The following is a 24,476-nucleotide window of genomic DNA, read 5'->3' as shown; positions in this document are numbered from 1 at the left end:
TTTTCTTGAAAATTTAGTGTGCTTCTCTTTGTTTGCAAATTTTCTGAACAAAAAATTATGACATTGATGGATTTCCATACAGTTGAGATTGATCGGATCAATCATACGTCTTTGTATACCCTGGTCCCAGACTTTGCTCTCTATTTACACCTCCATGACGTTTAGGGGAATCCTGAAAATGTTTTTTTTTCCCACAATGCATTTCATTCGAACGCTCATGGTAGACGAAGTTTCCCCTGGCAACAAAGTAAACAAGACGAAACAAACTGTGGGGAAGGCTCAAAATCAATAGATCAATTATCACTCTGAAATAGGAACAATCTGCGTTGAATCCCCTAATTATTCTGTGTTGAGTGGGCGTCTTGATCGGTCGCCGCGATTTGCATTTCGAGAGTGGGACACCAATTAGAGGATGATGGAGAACGATTTTAGTTCTCTTTTGAGGATAGAAGTAATAGATCATGGAGAACAGGAGAGAGGTCGCACTGAAACACGATGTTCTGTGTGCTTGTTGTCTAATTCGATGAAAGCTTACCTCCTGACATGTGGCCATAGGGTTTGTGACAGTTGTAACGCTCTGGTTAATAGCGGGGACACCACTGTCTTTTGCGTGTCCTGCCAGATTCGAAACGTGTCCCCCAACCCGAATCAAGAGGTCACATCCACCGAATCATCTTTTCCGCCGATAAGCTCATCGTCGTTGTCGAGTGAGAAGAACGAGATCTTGAAGACACAGCTAGCGAAGCTTCACCATCTCGACGAAGCTGTCTACAAACCTCTTGGAAAGCACTTCGACAGGGTGCTCCAGATGATTAAAAACGGTCTCGACAAAAATGTTAAGCTGGTCGAGGCACACTTCGAAGAAATCGTCGACGTCATGGAAAAGAGGAAAAAGAAGATCATTAGGTCGTTGAAACAAAACACGAAGGCGAATAAGATTATGATTGAAAATAGAAAGAAGGCGATGGAAAAGGAGAGAGTGCAGTTAAAAGAGTACACAGGGCGACTACAGAACAGAGTACGCAATCTGTCAAATGGAAAGCGTTCTGAGATTGTGCTCAACTCCTTTCTATCTGAGGTGGACGGCTTTCAAAGGAAAGCAAGAAAAATGAGCACGGAGAACTCTGTCACCGAATTGGACGACCTCGAGGTGGTCAATAATTCCGATGTCGAGGTTACCATCAAGGATGCTGTGGAGCAAATGACAACACTGCGTGAGAAAACCCAGCATCTTAAATCCAGAGTAGGAACACCAACATCTTCTCTGTCTTGGTCCCTCGAAGAATCTTCTTCAAGGAAAGGAAGACCCACGTCTCATCTCGTTCCAACCCCGCCTCGTAGAACGAAGAGTCTGTCACCGAAACCTTGCTCACCAAGGGTACCGGTGACACCTCGGGACCAACGCTCAGAAGCAGATGGTTGCGAGCCCCAGGTCCTCCAGAATAATCGATATCTTCCCGATATCACATCTCTACCACCTCCAGGTACTGAGCCACCCGCCAGAAGAACAGAAAGTGGTCAACCCTCAGCGCTGCCCGCTCAAGATGCTTCTATCAGAGAACTGTACGACGGTCCTCATCGAAGCTGCCGTGGTTCCAAGTCGTGCGAAAGGAGTCTCCAGAAAACGCAAGAACGTTCTGCCAAAAGGACTTTGCCGAATATCCCTCTCATCCAGGAAGGAAGAGCTCTAGCCAACTCACGTAGGCCCAGAGTAAAGTATCAAACACTCCTGCAAGATAATGATGAGGTAGAACGGCCCTCAGGAATCTGTCGACTTCAAAGCGGTATGGACGGTGCGGTTGCCGTGGCAGACTGCGGACGCGGTAGGATCTTGGATGTTAGTTTGGATGGGAGAGTGACGGGGTCGTCATCCGTGTGGGAAGATGATGGAGAGTCGGTCAAGGCCCAGGGAGTTTTTGATGTTACTCAGATGGATGGCGGTTGCCTGGTCGTATCAGATTCACAACGAAAGGAGGTAGGTTGCTGATATATGAGTTATCTGATTTATTCTTGTTTAACATTCACCCCCTTTATAACAGCAATGAAAGTTAACATGGTCGTACAAAACGACCTGTCAACCTGACTTGCAAAGATTAATTGTAGGCCTATTAGAAAAATAAACGAAAAATAATGAAAAAAGGGAACAAAACAGCTTTAATTAATGTTTTCTTGGTGAAGCAACGGCCAGCTCATGCACGGATTACGGTGGAGGAGGGGTGAAGGGATTGGGTGGTTCATGGTCCCCTTAACCCCCTTTCGCCTGTCATTTAATATAAAAGTGGTGAATAATAAACCGTGTAATAGTTAATATATGTATACTATATGCTATCTGTTAACGCTGTTAACGCTATCTGTTAACGCTGCACAGTGTGATAGAATATAGATCATGTTACAGTTACTAGATGCCTAACTAACAAATGAAGGCTGCACAAATTTGTATTTTAATTAGTCTATTTCCATTATTTTCCGTGTTTCTTCAGGTCATCCTATTTGACGAAGGACGGAGGGTTCATTCCCTACAACTTCCTGAGCAAATTGACCCTCGAGGTGTGACGTCACACGGTCACCGCGTCTTCATCTGCGACCAAGGAAACCACTGTGTTCAGATGTTAGATCTTCGTGACAAGCATGACTGCAAACCCAAATCCACGGCCATTGCTCTCAGCAAACCAAGTGAAGAGGGCATGGTATGTCCGTACTACGCATCAATCGATCAAACTGGTAATCGTTTACTCGTCAGCGACTACGGCGCCGGTGCGCTTATTCTCGCGCGCACTGATAACGCACAACCTCCGCTCCGCGTCAAACTCGTGGCTTCGCATCTGACGTCACGTCATGGACCACCGAGTACGGCTACCAATATCGAGATCAGACCGACGGGCGTGGCGTGGCTGCCGGATGGACGCGGTGCCGTGGTCGCTGACCAGATCGGGCACCGGCTCGTGGTCGTTGACGAGGAGCTCAGGGTGGTGGGTAGTTTTGGACAACAGGGTGCCGGAGATGGGGAGTTTCTTTTTCCACATGGAATCACTTTCGTACGAGACGATATTCTCAGCGTATGTGACATGAACAATGCCCGAATACAGTTTATCAGCTTGGAGTCAATACTGGCTAGCATAAACGAGTAGCCTCATGATTGCAAACATTATTTTGTTTTCTCCCCACTAAAGCAAATTGGACAAGAGAAGAGCATCTTTCAAATATCGACATTACAAACTTGCCCCCTCCTTGATGAATGTCAGAATCTATTTCTCCGTACCTATTGAATTAAGTATTAAATAACTGCTGAGTAGAAATTGTACGGATTCCTTCTGAGTTACTAGTATTAGCAAATACGTTCGTATTCACTTCATTTCTTTCTTTCTTTCTTTCTTTCTTTCTTTCTTTCTTTCTTTCTTTCTTTCTTTCTTTCTTACTTTCTTTCTTTCTTTCTCTCTCTTTCTTTCTTTCTCTTTTTCTTTTTTTCTTTCTCTTTTTCTTTCTTTCTTTCTGTCTTCCTTCCTTCCTTTCTGTCTTTCTTTCTTTCTTTCTTTCTTTCTTTCTTTCTTTCTTTCTTTCTTTCTTTCTTTCTTTCTTTCTTTCTTTCTTTCTTTCTTTCTTTCTTTCTTTCTTTCTTTCTTTCTCTTTCTTCTCATTTCCAAGTCTTCCTACCCGTTCATCATCCCTTAACTAAAATATAAAAACTTTGGTTTTTATTATGTACCATGTAATATGCGCCCTTTTTCATTTCATCTAAAAACAAATTAATAGCATACTGAGGTAAGGGGGGGGGGGTACAGGGGCGGATCCAAGGGGGGCACATTTTCCGGGGAAAATTTTGACAAGAAAAAAAAAAGGTATTCATTTTCAAGGGGGGGGGGGCACACTGGTGTTTTAACGGCATTTTTACATTACAAATTTTAACTGTGCCTCTCAAGGGGGGGGGGGGGAGGGGGGTGGACGGGCCGGCTGGGCCCCCTGGATCCGCCAGTGGGGGGGGGGGGGGGGGGTATTCAGGCTTGTTGCAGTTACATCGATAACATTCAAAGTTTATGTGCCTTGTGTCTAATATACTGCAATGATATAATCAAATGGTTTTCCGATACTACTTTTTTTGTAACCAAAAGCATCAACGATGTGGATTTCAATTGCTCTTTCAGAATTTTGTTAATCTTGTATGTATATGTATACTCTGAGTATGAAAGGCATACTCTAAAGTAACATGTCAATATTTCGATACTGTGCTTCCAAGAAATAAATTTTTCTCATGTTTAAATATAAATATTTTTATATAAATATATACATATATACAACATTATGTCACATAAATTCAAATATATTTTGTTTTAGTAAAATGAGGTGTTTAAATCTCAGGAGAACAAATTTATTTTAAAATCATGATCTAAATCTGATATTTGTGCAACATGAAACAATGGAATAATTATGGTAATATCAATGATGCATTAGAGTATTATGGCCATCTCATTTTGTATTATGATTATCGTTAGAATAATTTTTGCAGCCAAATTCAAACACTGCCAGATATTGAGTTAATTTGTAAGACGATGGGGCGTTGCTGATAATTATATAGACCACAATTTAGCCCAAGCTTTCGGCTTCAAGCCTTCTTCATGGGTTCTATACAGTGCGTCCCACAAAAAACGAAACCGAGATTAGGCGACGATTTATCATAACTTAATCACAAATACAATAGACAAATGACCTACCAATGTAAAGCTTAGAATCTCTTCTTTCATCTGATATTACTTAGATTATTTCTCATTCACGCATGAGTGAGCAAAAACAATTTGAAGAAAGGATACTAAAAACTAATTTGGCGGGGGGTATCTGAATTTCAAAAAGAAAATCACATTTTTAAAAAGTTCAATATCTGCTCTTTTATTTGATACCTTAATCACAAAAAATAGTCAAGAAGTAAAAAGTTGTGTTCCCTCGAAACAATGCTTGTATTTCCATAATTTCATTAAATAAACGTGTTTTCACCGGTTTCCCACAGAAGCTATCGTATGGTCAACAAAAGACTTAATGCATGACTGATCGTCAAAAAACGGAGTGTCAAGTGAGTTTGAACGCTAGCCTGTAGAACCTCTTAATTTTATAAAATTATTGAAATTCAAGCCTTATTTCAGATTCTAAGCTTTATAATGGTAGGTCATTTGTCTATTGTATTTGTGATTAAGTTATGATAAATCATCGATTAATCTCGGTTTCGTTTTTTGTGGGACGCACTGTATAAACAAAATCAAATGAAACATATACAATGGGAACAACAGATAGGCCTACAGAAAGGTCAAATCGTCTAAATATTTGATACAAGATGACAAATCTGAAAGGAAAGAAAAGGTCACGGTCATATCTTACTCTACTGCACCAAGTGTTAAATACTGATTGCATTTTTTCTTGTAAGAATTAGCCATTTTGCTCAGAAATTTTGTTACACTTTTATAAAGCTTGTGTTTTCCCTCATACTAGTAATGGATATGACATTTATCATTGTATTAATTTTGTGACATAAAAAATGTTGATTATTCAGTTACATATTGCATATATTGTGTAAAAAATAAGAACTGGAATAAGAAGAGAGACGGCCTGGAAAGAGAAAGAGATGGATGGAAAAAAGGAGGGGGGGGGGGGGAGTGGGAATTAGAGGCATATATAAGGTGAGAGTGAGTAGGAGAGAGAGAGGGAGAAAGATAGAGTGAGGGGCGATAAGGGAGAGAGAGAGAGAGAGACGGGGGAGAGGGGCGATAAGGGAGAGAGGAGGAGAGAGGGGCGATAAGTGATCGGAGGGGGGAGAGACGGGGAGGAAAAGAGGGAGGGAAACCAAAATAAAAAGGGATAGAAATTAGCGTGATGAAGAGGGTGAGAGAGAAAGACAGCTCGAAAGAAGGGGGGGGGGCAGTAAACGAGAATAAAAGAGGGGGAGTAGGGAATGGTGGAAGAGGTGGGAGTGGGGTGTGTATACCAAGATACTGACATTTTATCCCATTTTCTGAAATTGAAACGTGACATAATTAAGTTAAAGCATTTCATTCCAATTTTTTTATCACCCTTTTACCAGGGCAGGGATGATAAGTTACGTAATGTTAAACATTTTAAATAGATATACATGGTAAACTATAAGACCTCGAACAATCTCTAAATCTTCACACCAGTCATCACGTCATCTTCCCCCATCTTTCTCCTTCCTTCACAACTATTATCATTATTAATCATTTCGACATTTCTTTAATCTTAAAGAATCTCCCCTATTTTATCGTGTTCACACTATATCACAGACCCCACTTCTCTCTCTCTTTCATCTCCGTATCCATTTTAATCGTGTTCACACTATATCACAGACCCCACTTCTCTCTCTCTTTCATCTCCGTATCCATTTTAACCGTGTTCACATTAATTATCACAGACCCCACTTCTCTCTCTCTTTCATCTCCTTATCCATTTAAACCGTGTTCACACTATCACAGACCCCACTTCTCTCTCTCTTTAATCTCCATATCCATTTTAATCGTGTTCACACTATCACATACCCCACTTCTCTCTCTTTCATCTCCTTATCCATTTAAACCGTGTTCATGCACGCTATCACAGACCCCACTCCTCTCACTCTTTCATCTCCATATCCATTTTCTATGTTCTACTGTCCTCCTTTCTTTGCCCCATTCCCCCCCAATCTCTCTGTCTATTATCCTCTTCCCTTGCTTTGTTTACCAGTCTGTCCATGCCCTATCTTTTCACCCCTTCTCTCTCTCCTTATTCTTTCCCTTCTGTGCCAACACTTCTCGCCATGCCCCCATCTTTTTACCCCTCCCCCTTCTAACTCCGTCCTTTGCTTACCAACCTTTCTCTGCTTGCCCCATTTCCAACCCTTCAAATTCCCTCTCTCTCCCTTTCTTTAGCCTACCCCTTCTATCAATGCCCAATTTCCCCCACCATTTTTCTCTTTCTAATCTTCCCATTAATAGCCTACCCATCTGAATCCACCTCCCCCGCTTTGTTTTTTACCCCACCCTCACTCTGTTTTATCCCTTACCGTCACCTTCCTGTATAAATTTGATTTCTCATCCCTCTTACCAGACCCAGATTACTGTTTCATTTAGAAATCCTTTGTATGGAATACATGTTTTCCTCCTTCAATTTGACCCTCATTAATAGCTTTCGTTTGTTTCTTTTCCAAAAAAAAAAAAAATTATTTCATACAATCCACTCTTTAATCTATTGTTATTCATTCAACATTGGTTAAATATATATTTATGTTAAAATGTTCATTATGTTTAGTCTACTCCTAACCTTTCCCCATTCCTCCTTTTGACATTACTTCTCCCTCTGTATACTTTTTTTGTATCCCCTTTCCAATACTATACAATTGTATACTTTTTTTTTTTATACTGTTTTGCTTGATCGTTTACTGAAATTTTACTCTGTACAAATTAATGTAATTCAGCCTTGGGCTAATTGAATTTTTAATCAAAATAAATACCATTTATCTATCTACTCTCCCCTGCTCTCCTCCCTCATCTCTGGATCTACCTGCACCCTCCCCTCTCAATCTCTAACCAATACCTACCTTAATCCCTACAGGTGAGGCTACACCCTTTTGATATATTTACCGATACAATCTGGTATGTCAGTACTGATAACAAACATTGAGACAGATATCACGATCAATTGTCTTAATTTGCTCTCTTAAGTTTAATGACTTCCACAATAAGGATCAAAGGTTAGACTTATCTTGAGCTACCTTACCGATAGTTGTCTATTTTTCCCTTCTTTTTCAATCCCAGAAAAAAAATCCCTTTTGGCTACTGTAATTGCAGAGAAATGTCATCAATGCGTATTAAAGAGATAACTACACGATGAATAATAAAGTCTGATGATCCAGTTTTATTGGAAATAATAAGGTGCACTACCCCCCCGCACCACAAGAAAGTTGGTCACCCGTTTATCCCCCCCCCCTCCGTTCTCTACCCTCTCCCCACATACAATCAAGGCAATTGAATTTCAAAGTGCATTAGGAGATCCTTAAAAGCCCATTTTGCCAGGGATATTTGTAGAAATTTTTTTTTTCTGCTTTCATTATAATTTGTACACATTTATGTAACCATCTGTAGCTCAATATGTTAAATTTGAAAAAAAAGAAAAAAAATGTTAATTTAAACTGACTACAACTTTGAATGAATACAGCCTTTTTCCTCCTCCATCCAGCTCACTCTCATCTATTCGGCTGCATTGAATTTTAGCATCTGTCCCCTAGAAGGACCCACCCACCTAACCCCCTCCCCATTCCCGCGAGGCACACCCAAACAATACAGTTCAAACATAACACAAATCAAATACATCACATTGAAATAAGCTTTATTCCTTTATAATACAATTAGAATATGAAAAAGTATTATATACAAATGAAATTCACAAATTAAATTCTAAAAATCAAAATACAAAAATCATGTTCGCCTTGAAGTGGTGATGAGTATCTTGGTCAGGCAGTGTGAGTGGTGGGGGAGGGGATATGGCACTGTAACGATATCAGGTCTGAGAGACAAGACTAGTATTGGAATCATCATCATGGACCTGGTGAATGCTATGGTGTTAATCCTCCAGGCAAGTATTCAAGGCCGTCCTCGAGACCACAGTTTGACGGCCTTGGCCCGGGTCAAACGTACAAATTCTATGGGAGGCGCTTTTCTCCACCGGCCTTGTGACTTTGTGGTACTAACCTTGACTATATCCCTTTTATCCTCATCATAAACCACTCGCTGTTATAATCCATCTGAAACAAATCTCCTTTATCAAGCGCCAAACTTCACATCCGGGCCCCGTCTTACAAAGAGTTGTGATTGATCCGATCAACCACGACTTTGGAAAGCCAGCTACACCAACATCAAAAATGCATTTTTGTTCAATATGTTTTCTAGATATGATATATACTCAAACATTACTCTTTTTCTTGATAATTCAGTGTGCTTCCTCTTTGTTTACAAAGGACATTGTGCAAATTTCGTGGTGGAAAAATGATGACAATGACGGATTTTCATATAGTTCAGGCTGATTGGATCAATCACAACTCTTTGTAAGACGGGACCCAGGTGTCAACTCAGGTACTAAGATGAATCAAGATTATTTTGTAAATTAGAAAAGGGTATATTGTAAAACCATCTCCATTCAATTCAATTCAATTCATTTATCTTCAGATATTTATATATCCCATTTCCACACTTCTTTCTTTTTATTGTCTGTCTCCCCCCCCTCCTTCTATGCGTTGAAAAAAATCTTAAGCGGGGTATTAAGTGGTAATATGAGATACGATTAGGGTGTCAGATAAGCCAAAAGTAATTCACGAAAGGTATATCTAACCCGCTAACTGCTGAGTTTTGTTTTTTCCCACATTCTTAGAACAACCACCCATTACAAGTAGAAAAGTGGTTACGTGTGATGAGGGTCCCATATCACAATGGTTAGCGATTAATCGTAAGCTTGATTTTTAAGATTGTTTGTACATTGTTGTCAATGCAATCAATTGTTAAAAAATGTTCTACGATGATAGCTAAGCTTTGTGTTACAGGCCCTTGGTTTCTTGCTTTTTACACTGAATATTATGTACAGTGGACAAGACGTTTCGATATTAACATTATATATAACAGATAAATAAATATATTACAATTAGCATTATATCTATGTATAAAATTATTCTCTCACTACTCTCTCTTCGTCTCCCTCTCTTTTCCCAGCTCCTTCATTCTTCTGTCGATCCTCATCCCTCTCTGTATAATTCATCCCAAGAAAAAGTATAATTATGGAGAGCCATCTCTGACATAGCAACAAGCAATGTATGTGGAGCGTTGTGGCCAAGTGGATTAGTCTTCTGACTCTGAAACAGAGGGTCGTGGGTTCGAATCCCAGCCATGGCGTAATTTCCTTCAGCAAGAAATTTATCCACACTGTGCTGCACTCGACCCAGGTGAGGCTAATGGGTACCCGGCAGGATTATTTCCTTGAATGCACTGAGCGCTGAAAGGCAGCTGGAGCGAAAGCCGGGGTAATAATAATAATAATAACAATGCGCCTCGGAATAGAATATTTCTAGATAGATGGCACTATATAAATGCCTATTATTATTATTAATGTATGAAGACTCAGTCCGGGAAACAATGGCCTTCAACTCGCACCACGTTAATGGCATAGGCATACCGCTTTATGAGCACACAGGAATGGACTTGAACCATAATTTGAATAGGCCATGAAGTGGCCCGATGTCAGTCCTCCCGAGACCTTCAGGGAACCATTTCATGAAACAAATAGTCAGTGATTTTCACCAACTATTGTTATAAGCTACTGAAATCCTTGCATCTGATTGGCAGAGAGCAAACTAGTCAGTAAAAATCACCAACAGGACTTTTCATGAAATACTTGGCAGTAACCAATAAACCCTCATACACCTTATACTTGTAAGTCATGTGTATAGCTAAGGTGGGAAGAATGGGCAAATTTCAATACAATATGGCCCGAGGGAGCCTTTGTTTGATGATCTATTATTTTTCTTGTTGTTTACTGGTTAAACTGTGTATCATCAGGGTCAATTGCTGCTGTTTATTCAGTTCTTCCTTCTGCTGACTGATGAGGGCGTCCTTCTCCCGGACGGTGCTCTTCTGCTGCCGGCAATCCGTCTCAAGCTTCGACACCTACAACAAAAAAGATGAGAGAACATAAATGAATCAAAGCATCCAAAGGTTGATTACAGATGGGTGTCCTTTCCAAACAAAGTGTGATACTTTCATACAATTTAACCCACATCAAGACTAAACAATACTTCTAGTCCTTACTTCTACTTCTTCCATATTCAATTTACTATCAACCAAAGAGTTTACTGAATGCATCAAGAGTGAACAATAATTTTTGAAGCTCAATGGCACTCCTATTCAAGCATGCACCTTTCAGCTACAAGCACATAGAGAGGAAAGCTATTCTTTTAAAAAGGTGACACGTCATTTGCTCCTGCAACGATTGCTCCAGGCTTTATTTTGCTAAGATTTAGGGTCAAGGTTGGCATTGAAATAGGTTTACATTTTAGGGTTAGTGTGAGGAAAGGGTATAGTGTTAAATCCAGAGTTGAAGTTAGTCTTCCGATTAGTGTGTGGAATGTATAGCTGAGCAGACTAAACAATACTTCTAGTCCTTACTTCTACTTCTTCCTTATTCAATTTACTATCAACCAAAGAGTTTACTGAATGCATCAAGAGTGAACCATGAATTGATGCTCAATGGCACTCCTATTCATGCAATGCACCATTCAGCTACGTGCACAGAGAGACAAGCTTTTCTTTTAAACGGTGACACGTCATTTGCTCCTGCAACGATTGCTCCGGGCTTTATTTTGCTAAGATGTAGGTTCAGGGTTGGCATTGCAATAGGGTTACATTTTAGGGTTAGTGTGAGGAAAGGGTATAGTGTTAAATCCAGAGTTGAAGTTAGTCTTCCGATTAGTGTGTGGAATGTATTGCTGAGCAGTTGTCGCCGCAGCAAATGTCATGGAAACCCTTTTAACCAGCTTTTAATGATCGTGATCAATGAGGGCAGGTGTTTGGAATCCATTTTATAAAATGAGTGTTGCTATATCAGGAAATCCTTTTGGAGTTTCCATGTTGGAGGGTTCAAGACTTTGGTACAAATGACCTTTATCTGCACATGTCAGTCATCAAAGGGCCCGTCTTACAAAGATTTGCGATTGATCCAATCAATCGCAACTATGGAACGCCAGCAACGTCAACGTCTAAAATACGCGTTTGTTCAAAATATTTTTCTAGAAATGTGTATTCATACATTCAACGTTTTCCTGACAATTAAGTATCCTTCTGTTTGTTTTCAAAGGACATTGAGCAAATTTCATCAAGAAAAAATTATGACACTGATGGATTTCCATATACTTGAGATTGATCGGATCAATCGGAATGCTTTGTAAGACGGGCCCAGGTTGTAAATCCAGTCCGCAACTACAATAGTAGCCGGATTGACCTCACACTCACAGAGATCACCCTCACCTCTCCCTCCACTTTACTCTATTCAGCGCATCCTCCTCCCTCATGCTCAGATAATACTTACAAACTCGCTTCAAAGATCAAATGAAATCTAAAATCCTTACTCACCTGCTGCGATAGTTTCTTCTTGGCCTGTTCGGCCTTCGCCAGCTCGCCTCTCAGTTTGTCGATGGCCCCTTCTAGTTCTTCCCTCTCCCGCTCCGTCTTCCTCAACGTTCTCTCCGTATCTTTCAGCTCTTCCTGGACCTCACCAAGCCGACCCTCCGTCAGGTGGAGCTGCTTTATCGTATTCTTGTGCTGGCTCTCGAGGTCTTCGAGCTGTCCAAGCGTTCTGGGAAAGAATCAAAGGGGTTGTTTCATGAAGAGATGTCAGCTCTCTCAATTTATGTGAAATTCTTGGTTATGATTGGCTTCGGCAAGTTGTCAAAAGGCTGTGCAGCGTATTTTAGCTGGTATCCCGCTATAAGGATGCTATGCGTCTTTCCATTACATCTTTCCTGCAGTCCTCATTGTTATGTCTATGGTGACTGTAATGATTTTAATGAAAAGCTGCTAGCAAGATTCTGGGAAAGACATAGTTCTGAGTTTTGACAAAGTGCCTTAGAAGTACAGATCTCGGATGGTTACCATGGTAATTATCAGAGTCCTCATCTAGCTGTCCCTCCTTCAGGTGGAGTTGCTTTAGCATACTTTTGTACTGACTCTCAACGTTTTCAAGCAACCTTAAAACCATGTGAAAGAATCAGAATTTGTTTATAGTCCCCAAGGTGTGTATTCTCATTAGCTTACTGTGCAAACCCTTCACTCGAGTTAAGGGGTCTGATATTGAAACAGCAAGTTGTAATTGTGCTAGTGTTGTGTGAGGGCCAACTATTTGATCAAAGTTTCAATCAGGGTCTGTGCCTGCAGACTATATTCTCATAGCCATAGTGTAATTTACCCAAGGTCAACTAAGACGAAAATAATTTATGGAGTGCCAGATACCATCCCATTCACCGAGCACACACATTTTTCAATCCTGCTGGAGAAACGTTGTCCTATACATAATATTCAATAACAGTAATGACCATAATCTCATTATTTATGTGCTAAAGACATACATACATTCATTTATTTATTCCACTTTTAAAACAAATAACATAATATACATAACAAATGTATTTGTAAATATAGTGTATCAATGATCAAATTAACTATCTAACATAAGTATTTAACGTAAGGTACACTACAAAATGTAAAAAAAGTGAGGAGCCTAAATAAAAAGCAGAGCTTGTATAGTGCTCACACATTATTATTACCCCAGTTATCGGATTGAATCAGTCAATGCAGCACACAATGTATGCACACATCCGTCACTCCCAGGGGAATATTGCAGCCAGTCACCATTGCGGCACGCACAGGATTGGACAGTTTTGTAATGAAATGACAAGAATATAATAATACGAGACCACAATTAATTCTAATGGATCAATTTTTAGTCAGTTGAACAGATATCCGTGGTAACAAAAAGTTAAATATTCGATCACAACATACAAAGAAATCTCGAAGAGTTGCCTCAAAATTTTCGGCTACTGACTGCAGCCTTCCTCAGCGATGTGAGGACTAAGGGCGATACAAGCTTCTGATTGTCAATGACCTGATCATCAATCACTACGTCACTAAGGTCAAATCAGGTCACATCGCGGAGGAAGGTTGCAGTCAGTAGCCGAAAATTCCAAGGTAACTCTTCAAATTTTCTTTGTGTTTTGTGAACAAAAGTTAAAAATTTTGTTATTTTTAACCAACAACGATAAACTTTCATGATTGTACTTACGTTTCATGTTTGTTCTTCAACGCTTCGCTGTGCTTAGTAAGCATTTCATGTAGCTCCAAGAGACTAGCTCTCTCTTTCTTCTCGGACTCCAGAGTCTCTTTCAAACTCTCTAACCTGTACAGTAAACAGATAATCTTCATGTCAAATACATTATCACAAAAAAGCACAAAAACAAGAAATTCATTTACAGGCTAAGTTTGGTGTAACTTATAAAAAACATCTTTGTGCTATTTTAACTGGGCTTTTTCAGACCAGGATATAGGGGGGGGGGGGGGTCAATTTGACCCCCCTCAGATCTCGGCAGCTGATTGCGCGATCACCACAAAAATTTGCACGCGCATGGAGCCAGATGTAAACTACAAGGCTGTATAGTAAAATTTTCAAAAAATAAATTGTTTGTATACTTTTATTAATTAATTGTGCAAATAAGCATATAAAATTGCCCTAAATTTGTGATTTTGTGTATGTTTTTGCCTTTAACTCACTATATATAGCTAGTAGAATGCTAATTTTTGGTGAGAGTATCGCTCCTGTCAAATAAGTCAGTGAAAATTACTAACCAGTTATAAGCTACTGAAATGCTTGCACATTATTGGCTCAAAGCAAATTTGTCAGTAAAAATCACGCCCCAGTATAAGCCTCACCTTTGACCCAGGTCAGCATGGGCGGCTGTTAACCTCTCGTGTTCCCTAGCAACCGCCTCCAGTCTCTCAATCTGAGCCATCATGGCTTTCATCTCGCCCACCATCCTCTCTTTCTCGACAGTCTTCTCGCTGAGCTCATCTCGATATTCCTCACTTCTCTTCTCTGATTCTTGGATCATGGAACGAAGCTTCCGGGCCTAGAAAACAAATATATACGGTAGATGGGTATTGAATGGCAACATATGAACTGCAAGTACCATTATATGTAGGAATTAAGATGATATACTGGAAATGAATGCATGGAGAGAATTTCATGTAAAACAGACAGTGATTTTCACTTTTTTTCAATAACAATTGTGATGATGATGGTGGTGGTGATGATAAATCATGATGATAACAATGATGACAATAGTGACAATGATGACCATGATGTTGAAGATGGTGGTGATGATGATAATGATTCTAATGATGAGATGATGATGGAAATGATAATTAATATAAAAATGATGACAATGATGGTAATAATAAACATCAATCTCTTACAACATGTGCTTCACTCTAATAATTTCCATAAGATTTTTATTTCAAAGACAAACACCTGCAAATACAAATACACATTCACTTGCCCCCTTCCTCTCCCCTTCCCCCCACCCCTCACAACCCCCATAACAAGAAAGATCTCAAGAAAGTTGAATGCTGGGTCCTCACCTCATTGTCTGCCTGAGCTTTCCTGCACCTATACTGAGCTAGCAGCCTGTCTGCTTGGGCTAGCGCCAATGCTTTCGCTTCCAGGAGATCTTGTAGGTGACTTTCTTTTGTCTGGAAGATGAAGATAAAAACAAGATAATAATTCTTCTGATAGCAAGTATATGCAGTCTCATAAATAGAAACTCATCACCAAAGTTAGATAATTTCCCTATGACATTCCAACATTCATACCACCAGAGATGCCAACCTGATCAAGAACATTTCAGTATCTTAACCCTAAAATGGCCGGGGGGGGGGGGGTTGATTCAACCCCCCTTCAACATTTTCTGCGATCATTCCGCCGCGCGAAATTTTTTGACCGCGCCACTCGCAGAGTTTATACTTTTAAGTCTCGCGCATCTTTTGAGATCAAATTTACGACGCCCGGGTACGCGGTTCCGAAATTACGCAACATTATGTAAGTGCATGTCAGACCAAAAATTGTTCCAAAACGTGATTTTGTGTACAAAGTCAATGCAAATTGAGTTTTCTCATCTTATTCATAAATATATGATTATTTTTACTTTAAACAGCTGAAAGCAATTGATTTTAGCATAATTATGCTTCAAAAAGGTTGTGCAATAAATCTGGTGAAAAAAACAAAGAAAAACAAAAGGTTGAAAAACAATGAAATACATAAGAAATTCATAAAACAATAAAATGCATAAGAAATTGATTTCCAAACCAAAGTTTTTTTCAATTGCCATTGTTAAGAATGCTACAAAGAATATTTTTACCAAAAATTAGCATTCTAGGAGCTTTATTTAGTGAATTAGAGCAAAAAGTATGATTTATGCATAAATTAGCATAATTAATTCATATAAAATAAAATCTCATTATTTTGGAAAATTTTACCATACAGCCTTGTAGATTACATCGCACACTACCAGCGTGCAAATTTTTGCAGCGCTCGCGCGATCGGCGGCCGAGATCTCAGGGGGGGGGGTTGAATCAACCCCCCCCGGCCACAGAACAGCCAAAAAAGCCTGGTCTAGTTATGGTTAAAGGCAGAATTCAGTATTTTGGTAAGAAAATTAGTATTTGCACAGAAATACCAAAGGACCACAAATAAACTGAAACTTTAGAAATCAGTAATTTGCATGAAACCCCCAGTTTTCTTTCTCATTTTCAGTAATAATTACTGAAAACCAGTACTACTTGGCAGCTCTGTACCACACATATTTGCCAAGAATTATGCCTCCAGATGTTTTGGTTTTTCAATAAAGAATAATCATATCTATTAAAAGAAGGAAATATATATCTTATGGTTTTGATGAAATAGATATATATCAAGACTATCTAATGTACTTAGGCCTATGGCAGTGTATTATGTTCTGAGTTTGTGTGACATCTGGGCCCTGTCTTACAAAGAGTTACAATTGATCCGATCAATCGCAACTATGGACGGCCAGCAACGTCAACATGTATTATTCATGTTTGTCCAAAATTAATTTACTATGATGTATATATTCATATATTCATATTTTTCTTGAAAATTCACTGTGCTTCTCTTCGTTTACAAAGGACATTGTGCAAATGTCCTGTAGAAAAAATTATGACACTGATGGATTTCCATAGAGTTATCAATTGATTGGATTAATCTCAAGTATATGGAAATCCATCACCGTCATAATTCATTGTTCAGGAAATTTGCACAATGTCCTACAATTTGTAAACAAGAGAAGCACACTGAATTTTCAAGAAAACATGAATATATGAATATACATTATATCTAGAATGTATTATATCTAGAAGATTTTATACAAACACAAATTTAGATGTTGACCTTGCTGGCTTTCCATAGTTGTGGTTGATTGGATCAATCGTAGTTCTTTGTTAAGACGGGGCCCAGGGACCCTTAACATAAAGTTTGGCATTGATTGTTGGGCTGACTCTTCCAACTGATCATACACAAAAGTCAATGCAATCAATCGTATAAATCATCCCCAAGATTGATCACTAAGCTTTATGATACCTGGCCTAGTATAAATTAGCATACAATGTACTTACAGCAAGTGCTGAGAGTTTGTGCTCATATACATCCATAATCTCTGATGCTTTGACGTCTTTCAGCTGTGATGAGAAAATAAGAAGAAAATTGGAAAGTCCTTTCAATCAACATGATCACGTTTAAAACAATTTTCCTGCTAAATGAAGAGATATCACTGCAACTAATCTGCTGCAGCAAAATTGAGTCGTCAATGAATATGAGGGGAGTGTTGTATAAAGTAAGTGATTTCACTGATTATTCAATAACTGATTTGTTCTGAGCCAATCAGAAGTATGGATTTCTAGTAGCTTATTACAGTTGCCAGTGAAACCCACTATGGTCCGAATTCACACAGGTGGATTTGAAAACCGTCGGTTGAACCCATGGTTAAGGCAGATTTCCTGTGAAATATTATGTTTAATTTACCGCTTATATTAAAAAATGTCCAATGCTGATGCGTGCTCTTGTCACAGTGCGCCAAATCAACACCTATTGCCATGGTTAGGTACACTTTTTTATGCATGAGTCCACTGTTCAGTGGACTCATGAATAAAATAGCATAATTAATCATGGCAACAGGCGTCAATTTGGCGCACTATGATTAAAAGCATGCATCACCATTGGACATTTTTTATTATATGCAGTATTCAAGCGTAATTCATTCAGGAAATCTGCATAAACCATGGGCTAACCTGATGCTTTTCAAAACCACCTTTGTAAATTCGGGGCCTATGGTGCCATGAAATGCAACCCAAAGTTCCATCTTACAAAGAGTTGCAATAGACACAAATTAAACTCAAACTGATGACGAGTAGGTTTAGAAACAGACCAACAACACAGGAAATTTATATCAAGCCCTATCTGTATTCATCAACAAGCTAGTCTAAAACAGCATTGTCTGCTTTGAAGACCTTCATGACCTTTGACCTTATAACCTTTAGCTATTAAGCAACAAAACAACAACAAAGGAAATTTACATCCAGACCTGTCTGCATTCTATCAATAAGCTTGCCTGCCTTGGCGGCCTTTGACCTAAATATTAGAAACATCCAGAGCTGTCTATATTATAACAATAAGTTTGTTTAAATGTCTGTCTCTGTGACCTTTGACCTTTTGACCTCCAGATGAGAAACATCCATACCTGTCTATATTATATTAATAAGCTTGTCTGAACAAGCACTGTATGCCTTGGTGACCTTTGACCTTTCGACATCTAGATTAGAAACATCCAGATCTGTTCGTTTAAAACAAGCAATTTCTGTCTCTGTGACCTTTGACCTTATGATCTCTAGGTTAGAAACAAAATAACTTAGAAAACAATAAATCCAGCCTTCTTTGCATTCTAACTATAAGAACGTCTAAACCAGCAGTGACGGTTATTGGTAACCTTTGACCTTATTACCTCTAGGTTAGAAACAATACAATAACAAAGAAAAACTTACATCCAAGCCTGTCTGCATTCTATCAATAAGCTTATCCAAACCAGCGTTGTCTGCCTTTGTGACCTTTGACCTTGTGACCTCTAGGTTGGCCGCCATCATGGACATCTCATAGTTGTTGGTTTGTGACTGGTTGAGGTTATGGGGTGCTGCTGAGTCAATCTGATGGTCCTGGTGTGAGGTCTGGATATTGTGGGAGTTGTTGGAGGCGATGCATTCACCAAGACTGAAATTAAACATAGAAATGAGAGAAGGTAAATGTAAATAATGATAATAATAGAATAATAATGATGATGATGAAGATGATGATAACGATGAAGATGATGATGAAGATAATGATGAAGGCGATGATGATGATGAAGGTGATGATGAAGATGATAATGAAGATAACGATGAAGAAGATGATGATGATGATGAAGAAGATGACGATGATGAAGATGATGATGAAGATGATGATGATGATGATGATGGTGACGATGATAATGGAGAAGAAGATGATGATGAAGATGATGATGATAATGGAGAATACAATAACTTTTGCATCCTGCCAGGTACCCATTTAGCACTTGGGTCGAGAGTGGCATAGTGTGGATCAACGCCTAGCTAAAGGACGCTAGACCGCGGTGGAATTTGAACACACGACCCTCTGTTTACAAGGCGAGAATCAGAACCACTACACCACGGCTATTCCAATAGCCCCTTCTTTCTGCAGAAGTGTCACCTTTTATCATAGTAACTGAAACAGATTTCTTATTTGTTATTATCTTTCGGAGATACCAAGCTGCTGCATGTCTTATCTTCCACTTAAAAAAAAATAGTATACTGGTCCCATAGATGACAGATTAATCAACCATTCGACTACTGACTTCTGAGTTTACAATAGGCTTAGTCCTGGGGCCCATAACACAAAGCTTAGCAATGATCGTACAACGTTTTTCTACGATTGATTCCACTGACTAAAACGTACAATCAATCGTGATATCAAGCATACGATTAATCGCTAATCTTTGTGTTTCGGGACCCAGGTGTTTGTTTCATAAAGCAGTTGTAAGATACAGATGATTTTACAAATGACAGGTGACCCCTTCTTAGGAACTGAAAATTCAAATTGAATGATTTCAGTAGTTTAAAACTGTGAGTGCAAATTTGTTATTGTAACATGTCTTATCAAATGGGCCTGTGGATACCGGTATGCCCTAGTCTGCAGGCACAGACCCTGATTGAAACTTTGATCAACAAGTATGTCTCCACGCAAAGAATAGCACATACAAAACTTTCTGTTTCAACAAGTGTGTCTCCACGCACAGACTAACACATACAAAACTTGCTGTTTCAATTCAGGAGACCTTCAGTACACAAGGCATGAGTAGGCTGCAATTCAGACCCTTAATTAACTCGAGTGAAGGGTTTGCACAGCAGACTAGGTATGCCCTTGACAGGGACCACCTTGTTCAATTAGATAAACAGGTCAATGAGTGATTTCAAGTTCAGTGTTGACCTTTTATTGTTGGTGTTAGGTCAATGTTTACACGATTATAATACCAAGCATAAAATGAAGATGGTCCCGAAAAGTCACTCACTAGTTGTTGAAATGTCAGGAATGTGATGTGGATCAGTTTTACAAACTCTGAATAAGTTTTGGAGCAAAGGGAAGCAATCCAAATTTCAACACCAACCCCAACACCAAGGCCAACACCGGACTTGAAATCACCCAATGGATCCACCAGTACTCACATTATCGTGGGGAATTCTTGAAGCGTTGAAGCAGCCCTGATGAGCCTGAGACTAACATGGACTCTCTCCCTGTCCCTTGAACTAAGACCATGTGCCATAAAGGGAACCAACCGATGATCCTAGGATAAGATGAATGAATGAATTTATTTATTATCCAATGCAATGATAACACCAATTTACAAGTTTACAGCCAATCAGTTATGAATACATAGAAAAGCAAGAATAGGAACCAGAAAATAGCATGAATGCTAGTCAAGCCTGGCCCCTTCTAGTTTAGGCAGATAGAAACATGTTTCTTAACTTATTAGTTAAGAATGAACAATCGTGAGTCTACTAAATATACTCTGTAATATACATGTATATAAACAATGACTACATAACAATTTAACAAAAACTAACAGTATTTACATATGAAAGATATCTAGATGATAACAAAAATACTGAATAGATAACAAAAATCCATTTTTCAACGTTTTTCCGAAATCATAAAATATTATTTAAAAAATAATCCCAATCAGGGTTCCCACTGAAATTGGAAAACAGAATTCCATGACTAAATTGCTGCTCTCCATGACTTCCCGTGACGTCACGAGAGTTATGTAGAATATGGGATGTCACAAAACTGGGAAAAATGGAAATCATGAACACCAATTATAATAGCAGAGTATGAGAATTACGAGACACGACAAACTGGAAAGCTGCCATAGCCAAGAGGTAAATGCATTTCCATGACTTTTAACAAATTTTCCAAATTCCCTGACTTTTCCCTGACCACAAATTTTTACAGGATTTTCCATGTCTGTGCGAACCCTGACAATACAAATGATTCCCTGTTCAAAGCATTTTGGAGAAAATAATTTACCAGTCACCCCAAAATTAACAATAAGTTGCCAAAAAGGAATATTGTGATTTTTTATTCAGCTTGAAAAATACATTCTAAGCTTTGCCGTGTGATATGACTTGTCAAAATCGATCAACAAACAAGTACTGGATTGAATGAAGAAGAAATTCAGAAAGAGCTTAAAAAAAATAGGAAGGTTTGAAGTTTGTTGCTCACTCAAGAGCCAGATATGCACACTGTACAATTTCGATGAAATTTCCCAGCAATAAATAAAAAATGAAAAAAAAAACTGGTGTAAAATAAGTTCCTGTGTCTCTTCTTTTATTCAACTTCACCACGTTATATTTTGACAGTATGAAGCTGAAGAATTACTCTTTCAGACAAGCTAATTTCAAATTTGTGCATTTTGAAGACCAAATACCTGAAGTAGTTGTATCAGTGTAGTCTTGAGCTGTGGTACATTTGATTGCAACGTCACCATCAGATCGACTATATGCAGAATGGCTCCAACGCCCGCGTCACTGTCAAAGAAATGAAATTAAAGATGAAATCCAATTGTGGTATTAGACATACATGTACAAAATTAATTCTTACATACTCCAATAAAACTTTGACAGTTTCATCCTATATTTCACTCATGTATTGATGTGTGTTGATATTGATATTCTATATCTATGCTGCAGTTGCTGAATTATGTCATTTTAATTCAAATGTATATATTTTTTAAATTGAAAAATGAGGAAAAAAAAGGGGGGGGGGTGGTAATTAATTCCTTTAAGCTCAAATACTTACCTCCAATCACAATCATCGTTGATGACCCTCGTCTTACTTACAGCGACCTGGTTGTTATCAAGCTGGTATTCTACGATGGACAGACAGGGGTCAAAGTTCATGACCCGACTCAACTCTGACCTCGTTCCCTCGTCACAGCTCAGAGGTACAAGAGACCAGTCAAGGATAATCAGACTTAAAAAAAATACATATATATTTTTCTTTTCTGAAAGAGCTTAATGTCTAAATAAGCAATGTCTCCCTCGCTTTCGTGAGTGCATATCCAGTATGAGTTTTTTTTTAAATAGAATTCTGAGAGGCTTTTCATAAAGCTGTCCATAAGTTATGCAAGAATGGTGAGCCTCTTTTGAGCGAGATGAGATGCCCCACATTTTCTGTTTTAACTTATTGCCGCCACAGACATATTTCCCCCTCTGCTACATAAAATTAAAGTGATTGTTTAACATTGGTTTGACTTTAAAAAAATCTGAGCTAGAAGGTCACACTTGTCACCTGTGTCTGTGATACGTTACAAAAATGAAGCCCAGAAAAAATTGCGTTCTAAAATAATTATTTAGTGCTTCAAAAATTGAAATATAAAGTGACCGAAAACACCATCTTAATTTCATCCCATACACTTATGTGTACTATTTAGGTGTCTATAAGACGCCTATTTACAAAATCGGGGTTCGCTTTGTAGTTTTAGCTTTTCATTCTCAATAATGGTTGTTTTCAGGGTTTATTAGTTCTAATACATGCACTTGTACACATGTTTCATCTTGGTTTGAGAATTTTTTAAATCGGCTGCTCACATAGTTAAACGATACCTTTAAGGGTGAAACCTTCACAGACATTAGGATAAGCTTCTTCCCAACACCCCCAACATAACAAAAACAAATAGTGAGCAAACCTTTGCTGCTTGCTCACTTATACTACTTTATTATCATTATATTATTTTCCATTAAATTAAACCATCATTACAGACTTTCAAATTTAACTAAAGTCTTATCTTTTCTAACATCATCAGTTCTTGGCAGTTGGCACCAGGCAAATATATTATTTTTTTAATTCGGGGGGGGGGGGGGGGGGGGATGCTTATCACGATTTACTACCTATTAAACTGCTATATTGGACAAGCTTTAACACTTTCCAGGGGCTCTTTTTGTTTTAATTTCCAGGAATCTTTTGGGCATTTCAGGGACAAAATCACCTCGAGCCTCTATGTACTCTTTTCCCTGGTGCCACTTAGACACTATATTCTTTCTATTTTTGTTTGCCTTGCATGAAATATGTTTTTATAGAGAGTGCTAAATATGTATGTTTATTATTATTATCATCATGATTATAACTACTATTATTATTCCTATTATTATTATCATCATTTCATTATAATTATTTATTATCATTATCATCATCATCATCATCATTATTATTATCAAAAGGATATTCATAAGAAGACACATAACCCTTGAGATCTTGGTGAGTTTATGTTTGGTGAACGGACCCTCTAGCTCATCCAGAGGGAGGATTAATCCCGTTGCCATGGGGATAGTGACATCGGTACGCGGAGACAGCTGGGTCACAAGACCCGAATCCAACATCTCCTGGAAGAAGAATGGGAGAAAAAAATATGGAGGTGGATGTGGGTTAGTATGAATAAAAAGTTAACGCAAAAGTCTGTATACTCCTGCATTCTTTTTGCCTCACAAGTTCTCATATTCTGCTTTCACACTGAAAAAAATACCCTGCAAACTCGGACAAATTATTGACGAATTTGTTTTTAGTAATTTTGAAAGTACCTTCTAACGCTAGTGTATTGTTTTCTTTGAGTGTGTGGGGGGGAGGGTGGAGATAATAACAGTAATTTGCATTCACATTGGCAAAAATTTGTTACACTTGATCCGACTAAAATTCCTGATCAGAAAATACTTGGAATTGACTGCGATTGCGTGAACCGCAGAAATTTGTTCAATTTCGACGAAATTCGACTTAAAAGATGCAAATAAGACACATTTTGCACATTCTTGTAAAAATAATGCTTCAAATTTGTTGATTATTTGATATGTGGAAGGGCAACTTATGCAGAATTTACTTAGGGACAGTGATTTTCCGTTTCAAACTTGATCTAAAATGGAAATTCTGTTTTGTCATAGTAAATGTACACAGCAAATACATGAATTTGTTCTTCAAAAGCAAATTCTATGAATTTTCACATGAAAAGATCCAAAACAAATTGTCTGTTTGATTTACCAGTAAACAGAAAATTACTGTGTCTATCTACTCTATTCCTCTACAAGTAGTTTCGTGGTCTATTGGTTCTGACTCTCGCCTTTCGAACAGAGGGTCATGGGTTCAAATCCTGACCATGGCGTGTTTTCCTTCAGCAAGAATTTATCTCGATTGTGCTGCACTCGACCCAGGCGAGGTGAATGGGTACCCGCCAGGATTAATATCTTGCATGCACT

At 38.6% G+C, this 24,476-nt stretch overlaps 2 protein-coding genes across 2 annotated transcripts in view; one reads left to right on the top strand and one right to left on the bottom strand.

Moving 5' to 3' along the window:
* Positions 1-302: 302 nt before the first annotated feature.
* Positions 303-3,822, top strand: LOC129282914 (uncharacterized). The gene is made up of 2 exons (XM_054918769.2): positions 303-1,975; positions 2,481-3,822. The coding sequence occupies exons 1-2, from the start codon at positions 413-415 to the stop codon at positions 3,126-3,128; spliced, it is 2,211 nt and encodes a 736-aa protein (XP_054774744.2). The 5' UTR covers positions 303-412; the 3' UTR covers positions 3,129-3,822.
* Positions 3,823-8,338: 4,516 nt separating this feature from the next.
* LOC129283181 (protein CIP2A homolog L-like) overlaps positions 8,339-24,476 on the bottom strand; it is a 30,482-nt gene continuing 14,344 nt past the window's right edge. Inside the window, exons 11-21 of the mRNA XM_064114895.1 lie at positions 23,459-23,615; positions 22,033-22,177; positions 21,662-21,761; positions 20,400-20,518; positions 18,669-18,891; positions 17,247-17,309; positions 15,198-15,308; positions 14,490-14,686; positions 13,846-13,959; positions 12,141-12,363; positions 8,339-10,679 (exon numbers count right to left, since the gene is read on the bottom strand). Coding sequence (XP_063970965.1) covers positions 10,530-10,679; positions 12,141-12,363; positions 13,846-13,959; positions 14,490-14,686; positions 15,198-15,308; positions 17,247-17,309; positions 18,669-18,891; positions 20,400-20,518; positions 21,662-21,761; positions 22,033-22,177; positions 23,459-23,615 — 1,602 coding nt within the window. The 3' untranslated portion in view covers positions 8,339-10,529. The remainder of the gene's footprint in view (positions 10,680-12,140; positions 12,364-13,845; positions 13,960-14,489; positions 14,687-15,197; positions 15,309-17,246; positions 17,310-18,668; positions 18,892-20,399; positions 20,519-21,661; positions 21,762-22,032; positions 22,178-23,458; positions 23,616-24,476) is intronic.

Source organism: Lytechinus pictus, unplaced genomic scaffold, assembly GCF_037042905.1.
Source record: "Lytechinus pictus isolate F3 Inbred unplaced genomic scaffold, Lp3.0 scaffold_20, whole genome shotgun sequence".
Lineage (NCBI taxonomy): Eukaryota > Metazoa > Echinodermata > Echinoidea > Temnopleuroida > Toxopneustidae > Lytechinus > Lytechinus pictus.
The sequence above is the reverse complement of the archived record's forward strand: the minus strand, read 5'-3'. Positions and strand labels throughout refer to the sequence as shown.